Source organism: Cebus imitator, unplaced genomic scaffold (genome assembly GCF_001604975.1).
Source record: "Cebus imitator isolate Cc_AM_T3 unplaced genomic scaffold, Cebus_imitator-1.0 Scaffold2, whole genome shotgun sequence".
Classification (NCBI taxonomy): Eukaryota; Metazoa; Chordata; class Mammalia; order Primates; family Cebidae; genus Cebus; species Cebus imitator.
Window position 1 is genome coordinate 7,258,122 of NW_016107317.1, and position 10,115 is coordinate 7,268,236.

Below are 10,115 nucleotides of genomic sequence, written 5' to 3' on the forward strand. Positions count from 1 at the left end.
TTTGGTATTTTCAGTAGAGACAGGGTTTTACTACATTGGCCAGGCTGGTCTTGGACTCCTGGCCTCCAGTGATCCTCCCCGCTTGGTATCAGAGAAATTACATCTTAAAGCAGTTCGAATTAGCATTTTTTCATTATGGGTTAGGTTGAACGTCTTTTCATATATTTAACCATTCAGTTTTTTTTCTTAATTTTTTTTTTTTTTTTTTAAATAAATGGTCTTTGGAGGAAAAAACGAAGCAGGTAGTAAATGAATGAATGAATAAGTAAATGGTCTAATTAATTTTGTGGAGCACAGGTTCTAGTACTTTGACACCCCAGTGTTTTCTGTAGTCATACTACAGATCTTGGTCGTGGCATTTGCTAGAAATGAAACCAGGAACTACTTTCTTAACTTCCCGTCCAGTGTGTAGTTAGTAGTACTAGTTACCTCATGGAGTTCTTGTTCAGTGTGTGCACAATAAAGAGAGATTATTTATTAAAGTAAAAGAATTATTTAAATCATTTACATTTTTATTGTATTTCTGCGTGCGCACGCGCGCGCGCGTGTGTGTGTAAATATGTTTTAAGGCAGCCATTCTCCTGGTTGATGATGATGTTATATGCAGGTTGATTTGAAAGGCTGTACAATTTCCCCCCCCCAATCCCCTTCTTAGGAACTGTAGACATTTTCTATTGGAGAGGGGAAAGAAATTGTCTTTGAAAGAAAAAAGTTAAGGGATATGATTTAGTGAGGTATTGTTCCGTACATGAATCACAGGGATTATTTAAATCAACCAAACATTAATGTCTAAAGTACATGGCACTATGCTAGGCTTTATGGAAATGAAGTAATGAGAAAAGCACAGTAGGCAGGATGCCGTGGCTCATGCCTGTAATCCTAGCACTTTGGGAGACTGACACAGCAGATTGCTTAAGCCCAGGAGTTTGAGACCAGCTTGGGCAGCATGATGAAATTCAGTCTGTACAAAAGAAACAAACAAAACACAAAAATTAGCCAGCTGTAGTGGCATGAGCCTGTACGTTCAGATACTCAGGAGGCTGAGGTGGATGGATCACTTGAGTTCGGGTGGTTGGGACTGCAGTGACCTGAGATCGCACCATTGCACTTCAGCCTGGGTGACAAAGAGAGACTATTTCAAAAAAAAAAAAGAGGCCTCTATACTCAGAGAACTTGCAGTCTTTGGGTTTATACTTAAATAATGAGAGGTAAGTTCTTTAGTAGTAACCTATGAAAGATTCTCTGGAAACATGAGTTAGGGATCAGTTAAGTTATAACAAGGGGCTGGGAAAGGATAGTAGATGAGTGGCAGGTGACTATCGAGAGTGATAAGGTGATTTTGAGGTAAGCCTCTGCTTTTTTTCCATTTTGTTTAAAGGTCTGATATAATATATAGTTAAGTGTCTAATGCACACTTGTTTAATAATTTAATGATTTCTTATGTTTGTATCCACACTTGTAACTACCATCCTGATGGAGAATATTTTCAGTAAGACAAGATTTCTAATGTCCTTTTTTGGTCTGTCTCTCTTTCTGCCCTCCACCAATCTTCCCAGACTATATTCTAATTTCTTTCATACTTTATGACAACTCTTGTATGAACTTGTATGAATTCTTTTTTTCACTCAACAAAATATCAGCAAGATTTGTACAAATTTTATGAAGCAGCCATTTAAAAACATTGCTCTGTAGTATTCTGCTATACAGATAAATCTGTTCTCTTGCTGTTGGGCATATGGATTGTTTCTAATCATTGGCTTCTTTTTTTTCTTTTTTGGAGACAGAGTCTCACTTGTCACCCAGGTTGCAGCCCAGTGGCCTGACCTCTACTCACTGCAGCCTTGATCTCCGGGTGTTACTCACACCACAGTCTCCCAAGTAGCTGGGATTACAGGCGTGTACTACCATGTCGAGCTAGTTTTTTATAGAGACAGGGTTTTGACCTGTTGCTTAGGCTGGTTTTGAGCTCCAAGGCCCAAGCGATCCTCCCACTGTGACTTCCCAAAGTACTGGGATTACAGGCATGAGTCATCATACTTGGCCATCTTCAGCTACTATTAACCAAGCTGCCCCATGGACATTCCTTTACATGTCTTCTGATTACACACACATACTCATTTCTCTTAACTATATAATGTCTTAATACTATCAGTCTTCCCTCCCCTCCTTCTCTTCTCTTCTCATTTCTTTCTTTTCTTTTTGGAGATAAGGCTTTGCACCCAGGCTGGAGTGCAGTTGTGTGATGTCATCCCACTGTAACCTCCCACTCCTGGCCTTAAATGATTCACCTGCCTCGGCCTTCCAAACTTAAATGGCCATCCTTTTAATTTTGGCCATTCTAGTGGATGAGTAGTGGTATCTTATTGTGACTTTCATTTTTGTTTCTTCACTTTGTAATGTTGTTGACCACATTTTGTGCTGTGGTTATCTGAATATTCTATTGTGAGTGAAGTGCCCGTTCAAGTCTTTGCCAGTTGTGCTATTGGGTGGTTTGTCTTTTATTATTGAGTTAATAGAAATTCTTCAAAAAATTTTGAATATGTCTTTTGTCAGATATATGTATTGTAAATAACCTTCTCATGGTCTTTGGTTATCCTTTTCCCAGTTTCTAATGGAGTCTTTTGTGTTATGGTGACAAGGGGGATCATTTAGGATATCTTTTTTTTTTTAATACATAATTTATATACATAACATTTAATATTTTTAAGATTACTACAATTCAGTGATTATTTAGTATATTCACAGTTTTGTGAAGTTATTACCACTGTCTGGTTATAGAAAGCGTATATGCTTTAGAAAGAGAAAAAACGGGGCTGGGTGTAGTGGCTCGCACTTGTAATCCCAGCAATTTCGGAGGCCGAAGGAGGCGGATCACAAGATCAGGAGTTCAAGACCAGCCTGGCCAACATGGTGAAACCCTGTCTCTCCTAAAAATACAGAAATTAGCTGGGCGTGGTTTATGCCTGCAATCCCAGATACTCAGGAGGCTGAGGCAGGAGAATCGCTTGAACCTGGGAGGCAGAGGTTGCAGTGAGCCAAGATTGCACCACTGCACTCCAGCCTGGATGACAAAGTGAGACTCTGCCTCAACAAAAAGAAAGAAAGAAAAAAGGGAGCATTTAAAGAAGTGAACTATTTAGGGAAGAGCATATAGTTTCATATATGTAAGCGATTATGGTAGCAGTGGAAAATATTTAAAAACAAATATTTCTCATTAGTGAGCTTTGACTATCTAGAAGTTAAATGTTAAAACAATTGTTGAAAAAAGTTTCTCATGTTCTGTGGTAAGCAAGATGAAGTAAGGGTCAGACGTAATCATAGCAAAGGCTTGATTGATGCATAGTAGAGCCGTGCACGTTGCATATGTATATCATTACATATTTAACTAAACAAATTCTTACAATAATTATTTGAGTTAATTACTGTTGTTGTCCTCATTTTATAGATAAGGCTAGACTGCACAATCTCAACTCAGTGCAACCTCTGCCTTCTGAGCTCAGGTGATCCTCTCACCTCAGCCTCCCAAGTAGCTGGGACCACAGGTGCACGCCCACCACACCTGGCTACTTTGTGTGTCTGTGTGTGTGTGTGTGTGTGTGTGTATTTTTTTTTTTTTTTTTTGTAGAGACAGGGTTTGTCATGTTGGCTAGGCTGGTCTTGAACTCCTGGGCTTAAGTGATCCACCCATCTAGGCCTCCCAGAGTGCTGGAATTACAGATGTGAGCCATTGTGCCCATATTTAATATAAGGTCATATTAAATGTGGTCATGGTCAGTGGCAGTTTCCAAATTTCAGAGGCAGAAAGAACCTGGGGTCATTAATTATGTTACTCTGGTGTATTTGTCAAAACCAAGAAATCCACTAAATTTCTATTTAGAGTTTTTCTTCCTTTAGATCACCTCTTCATTCTCTGTGAAACTGGCGCTTTCTGATTTGTGTTCTGATAGCCCCTTCTTGATCTTCACAGGACTTCTGGGAATATGACTAAGACGATCTTAGTACTAGCTTAGTACAGTCTTAGTATTGCTTCATCCAAATAAATTTGTTTAGAAAAAGGAAAAACCAACTCAGTAATTCCATGTTTCAAATTTTAGAAAGGCTACTTGGCCACAAACATATTTTTTATTTTTGTTTGAGACGGACTCTTGCTGTGTCTCCCAGAGCAATGGCACGATCTTGGCTCACTGCAACCTCTACCTCGCAGGTTCAAGCCTCCCAAGTAGCTGAGATTATAGGCACCTGGCATCATACCTGGCTAATTTTTGTATTTTTAGTAGAGAGGGGGTTTCACCAAGTTGGCCAGGCTGGTCTCGAACTCCTGACCTCAGGTGATCCACCTGCCTCGGCCTCCCAAAGTGCTGGGATTACATGTGTGAGCCACCACACATGGCCAGCATACATTAATACATAGGGTGTTTCAGTGCATTTGGGAGACCACATTTAAAACAGTCAATGCTTGTGTTAGTCTGTTTTCACACTGCTATAAATATACTTTCCTGACACTTAGTAATTCATAAACAAAATAGGTTTGATTGACTCACAGTTATGCATGGCTGAGGAGACCTCAGGAAAATTACAGTCATGGTAGAAGGTGAAGGGGAAGCAGGTACCTTCTTCACAAGATGGTGGCAGAGAGAGAGTGCAGGGGAACCTGCTATTTTTTAAAACCGTCAGGTCTTGTGAGAACTACCTCACTATCACAATAATAGCATTGTGAAAACCGCCCCCACGATTCAGTCACGTCCCACCAGGTTTCTCTCTAAACACAAGGGGATTATAATTCAAGATGAGATTTGGGTGGGTCATAGAGCCAAACCATATTAGTGTTCAACAGCCAGTTGAACATTGAAATCAGTTTCTTTTTCATCAGAACACCGTGTGGAGTGGCTTGAGTTCAGTGATAATTTATATTTATGAGTGAAAATATAAAATATTTGAACACTAAAACCATACTCAGCAAAGTGAAATGGTCATGTAGAGTGGTACTAGACGATTTGAAGCAACAGCAGATTTGTCTCTGCCTCATATTCTATAGGATGTTGAGTAGTTGATGCCTAAAATTATTTTTTCCTTTAGGAGAGAAGAGTTTGTATTTAAGTGAAATATGTGTGATTCTATTATATTTTTCTTTAATATAAGTACTCTTTTAATTCTAAATTTTACTTTTTTTTTTTTTAATGATTTTTGATTGATAAATGACCAAAATCAAAGATAAAACAATTTTCTGTTAGAATTCTCTTACTGATTTCATTTCCAGAGACTGAATCATTGATGAGTAAAATAAACTTTTTTGTGGGGGTGGTTAGAGATAGGGTCTACCAGTGTTCCCCAGGCTAGACTCAAATTCCTGGGCTCAAGTGATCTTCCCGCCTTGGCCTCCCAGAATGTTGGGATTATGTGTGCACTTGGACTAAAATAAACTCCGTATGATTATTCTCTGAGTTGTAGATGCTACTAGGGCCTATTGTTTGCTGTCTGGAGGGATCCTGGGACAAAATGACTCTTAAGACCCTATAGGGACCATATACAGATAATCCTGAGTGGAGTTATCACAAAATCCCTCTAAATGTATACTGGAGGGCTTAACTCTGAACTGTTGTTATCTCTGCCTTAATTGCACTCAGGTAGCTGTTCTTAAAACAGATTCGTTGAATAAACCAGTACTAAACTGTGAACCCAGTTGCAAAGATTTTCTTATATTAATGTATAATTATACCGTAGGAGTTAGAAACTACAGACATAATAACTTCTAAAATAGTAAAGTGAGGAAAGTGAGTTGTGTTTTTTTGTTTGTTTGTTTAAGATAGAGTCTTACTCTGTTGCCCAGGCTAGGGTGCAGTGGCAACATGGTGAAACCCCATCTTTACAAAAAACACAACAACACATTAGCTGAGTGTGGTGGCCTGTGCCTATAGTACCAGCTACCTGGAAGGCTGAGGTGGGATGATCACTTGAGCCTGGGAGGTTGAGGCTGAAACCATGCCACTGCACTCCAGCCTGGGTGACAGACTGAGATCCTGCCTCAAAAAAAACCAAAAAACAAAAAATACATTAAAAAGTCAATATTGCACTTTTCTCCTGTCTGTTTTAATAGCGTATAACATTAGGAAGGCTGCTAAAGTTTTCGAAGTAACATGCCATAAGAAAAATACTTTAAAAATCCAGGATTCTAGTTGAGTGCAATAGTTCACGTCTGTAATCCCAGCATTTTGGGAGGCTGAGGTGGGCAGATCGCCTGAGGGTTGGGAGTTTGAGACCAGCCTGACCAAGTGGAGAAACCCCATCTCTACTAAAACTACAAAATTAGCCAGGCATGGTGGCACAAGTCGGTAATCCCAGCTGCTCAGGAGGCTGAGGCAGGAGAACTGCGTGAAACTGGGAGGCAGAAGTTGCTGTGAACCGAGATCGCTCCATTGTACTCCAGCCTGGGCAACAAAAGCGAAACTCAAAATTTTAAAAAAAGTGTGTGTTGGGGGGAAAGTCCGGGATACCATCTGGGCAGGGTGGCTCACACCTGTAATCCCAGCACTTTAGGAGGCCGAGGTAGGCAGATCACATGAGGCCAGGAGTTTGAGACCACCTGGCCAACATGGCGAAATCTCATCTCTACTGAAAATACGAAAATTGGCTGGGCATGGCAGCGTGCAGCTGTAATCCCAACTACTTGAGAGGCTGAGGCACAAGAATTGCTTGAACCCGGAAGGCAGAGATTGCACTACTGCACTCCAGCCTGCGCGGCAGAGGGACTCTGTCTCCAAAAAATAATAATAATTAAGAACCCTAGCCATTGTTAGGATATCTAATTCTTTGTCACAAAAACTGCTTAGTGCTCCTGCTATAAAAATGATTAATTCAAAATCAGATTTTTCTGAGAAGATGATCCCATTATTTTTGTATACATATAGTGGAAATAGCAGTAAACTGGGAGGTCATGAAATTTCTTAACAAAGTTTAAGTTATAAAGTGAAAAGACTGCTTAGTCCCTCATGCTTCCTTTCTGGAATTAGTTCTGAAAATACTAAAATTCACTCATTTATATTCTTCTCATGCCCTACACAGCATGCCTGATATTATTTCTCTCTCATTTTCTTTTAGTGTGTTGTTGGTGGCTGCAATGCCAGCTTTGCTTCTCAGGGAGGGCTAGCTCGCCATGTACCCACACACTTCAGTCAGCAGAACTCCTCAAAAGTTTCTAGCCAGCCAAAGGCCAAAGAAGAATCTCCATCTAAAGCTGGAATGAACAAAAGGAGGAAATTAAAGAACAAAAGACGACGCTCATTACGTAAGTGTTACACTGACAGAATATGCATATATTTGATGGTTTTAAAAGATATTTTAGGATTTTATGCAAATCCACTTTGAACTTCAACTCCTTTCTATTAAAAGTAATAAACGGCTAGGATAACCGTCTGTCAGTGTGAGAATTCAGTGGCACATGTTCTAGTAGCTAAGGGAGTATACTTGGCCTTCAAATGTAAACTGTATAGAATTAGATTTTGGGGCTACTCCGATTCTCTTCGAAAATAAGAACATTTAAAATACAATAATATTGGTATTTCTAGAAAGATTTTAGAAAATTTGAACATGTTAAAAGTCAATATCAAATAGAAGTATCTATCAAGTAAAAATTAAATAACTTATCTACCCAGCTGGGTGCGGTACCCAGGCTGGGCGCAGTGGCTCACGCCTGTAATCCCAGCACTTTGGGAGGCTGAGGTGGGTGTATCACAGGGTCAGGAGATCGAGACCATCCTGGCCAAACGTGAAACCCCATCTCTTTTTAAAATAAAAATTACCTACCTACCCCAAAGTAATGTGTGGACCTGAAGAGGGAGGTAGAGGCTGCAATGAGCTGTGGTTGCGCCACCATACTTGAACCTGGGTAACAGAATGAGACCCTGTCTGAAAAAACAAACAAAAAAACCACAAAACAGTGTATGTGGAAAGCAAAATGCTTTTTTTTTGAGATGGAATCTCCTTGTTACCCAGGCTGGATCACAGTGGCATGAGATAGGGTTTCACTACGTTGGGCAGGCTGGTTTCGAACTCCTGACCTCAGGTGATTGCCTGTCTCGGCCTCTCAAGGTGCTCAAAGTGCTGGGATTACAGGTGTGAGCCACTGCACCCGGCTGATGGCAAAACAATTTGAATATAATGTTTGTCACGGTACCTAGTCTATTGTAACACATACATGCAATGATTATGTGCTTACTTACCAAAAATGTATCCTTGATGTTTAGGATAGAAAATAATTAGATGAGAAGGCTTGTAAATGTTGGGGAGCAGGAACATACTTTGAAACCTCAGAGTGTAGCTGGTGACTGATTCTCTGTGTCAGCTGGTTAGTTTTAACTATATATTCTTAATGAAGAAATACCAATGAGTGAATGAGTGAATGAAGCTGTTACTGAAAGGGAGTTCACTCTAAGGGTGAATTGGAAAGAAAATATAGATTGTACTTTACCCTTTCTCTTGGGATTGATTGGTATAGACACGACTCCAGACACTAATTCCAGACTATGAAGTTAGTCTCTAAAACATTGCAACCTTTTAATTAGTACAGAGTTATAGTGGACGAAAGAACAAACCAGAAGTGAAAAGTAAACTTTTTTTAATTTTAATTTTTTTTCTACCTCATTAACTGAGAAAAGTGAACTTTCTTAAACTCTGTTAGATTTCTTTCTTCCCTTTTTTTGAGACAGGGTCTTACTCTTGCCCAGGCTGGAATGCAGTAGAGAGATTATGACTTACTTCAGCTTCAGACTCAATTCTCCTACCTCAGCTTCCCAAGTAGCTGGGAGTACAGGCCTGAGCCACCATGCCTGGCTAATATATATATAATTTTTTTTTTCTTTTTTTGAAGCAATTCGGGTCTCTCTGTGTTGTCCAGGCTGGTCTTGAACTCTTGGGCTCAGGTGATCCTCCTACTTCAGCCTCCCAAAGTGCTAGGATTACAGGCATGAGTCACCACCACACCTGGCCTTAAGTTTGTTTTTGTTAAACATGTTTATTTTTAATCAACATTTTGACTTCCTTTATAAAGCAGAAATAACATTGTAGTCATTTTACTTGGGTTAATATTGAATAGCTTGCAGTTGCACACAGAAAATTGCTAAATATATGTTATGATACTCAAAAACCAGGTAACTTTTCCACCAGTTTCACCTAACCTTGTTGTTGTTATTTTGGTCTCAGTGTGTACACAGTAGTCATTCAAATTTTCTGACTTTTCCCATTTTATACTTGGCAATATCTGTGCAATTTGCTACTCTTTGTTTTGTAAAGAGAAGAGAGATTCAGTTACATACCCGGTTCTTGCTTAGAAACAAATTATCAGTGCTGGCTTAAGAAGGTTTCTTTTGACCATGCTGTTTTTCCTCTTACTAACTTAGCTAGTAAGGCAGGCTGTGTAGGGGCAGTTGGCACAGAGAGGTGGTGGATGAAAATACCTTTTTGTTATATGTTTTATTGGGGAAAATGGGATTAGTCCTAAATATATTACTTAATGAACTTTAAAAAGAATCTAAGGCCTTTTCAACTATTGTGGGGAGCATTGTTAAGACAGTGCTGTGATTTGAATTAGCATGGTTACAGCTGCTGCAGTTCACTCTTTCTTTAAAAATATACGTATTTATAGAAGTTTAACTTTGTCTAGTATCTTTCTCATGTAATTCAAGAAGTTAGTTTTTACTTAACTGTGAAAAAAAATCCTATAAATAGCAGAGCTGCAGCAAATGTAATTTTCTGTTTGATAAAACTTGTTGTTGTTTTTTAAATCTTTTTTGTTTGTTTTTTCTGAGACAGGATCTTACTCTGTTTCCCAGGAGGAATGCAGTGGTGCAATTACAACTCACTGAAGCCTTGACCTCCTGGGCTCAGGTGATCCTCCCACCTCAGCCTCCCAGGTAGCTGGGACTACAGGCACACACCACTATACCTGGCTAATTTTTTCTTTTTTCTTTTTTTTTTTTGGGTAGAAATGGGTTTTGTCTTGTTGGTCTTAAACTCCTGAGCTCAAATGGTCCGCCTGTCTCAGCCTACCAAAGTGCTGGGATTACAGGTGTGACTCACTGCACCTAGCCTGATAAAATTTATATTTAATTTAAAAAAAAAAT

At 39.4% G+C, this 10,115-nt stretch overlaps 1 protein-coding gene across 2 annotated transcripts in view; it reads left to right on the forward strand.

Moving 5' to 3' along the window:
* Window positions 1-10,115, forward strand: part of AEBP2 (AE binding protein 2) — a 76,188-nt gene that overhangs the window by 41,325 nt on the left and 24,748 nt on the right. For both annotated transcript variants that reach the window (XM_017527397.2, XM_017527420.2), the window contains exon 4: window positions 7,096-7,282. In XM_017527397.2, the coding sequence (XP_017382886.1) occupies window positions 7,096-7,282 (187 nt within the window). The remainder of the gene's footprint in view (window positions 1-7,095; window positions 7,283-10,115) is intronic.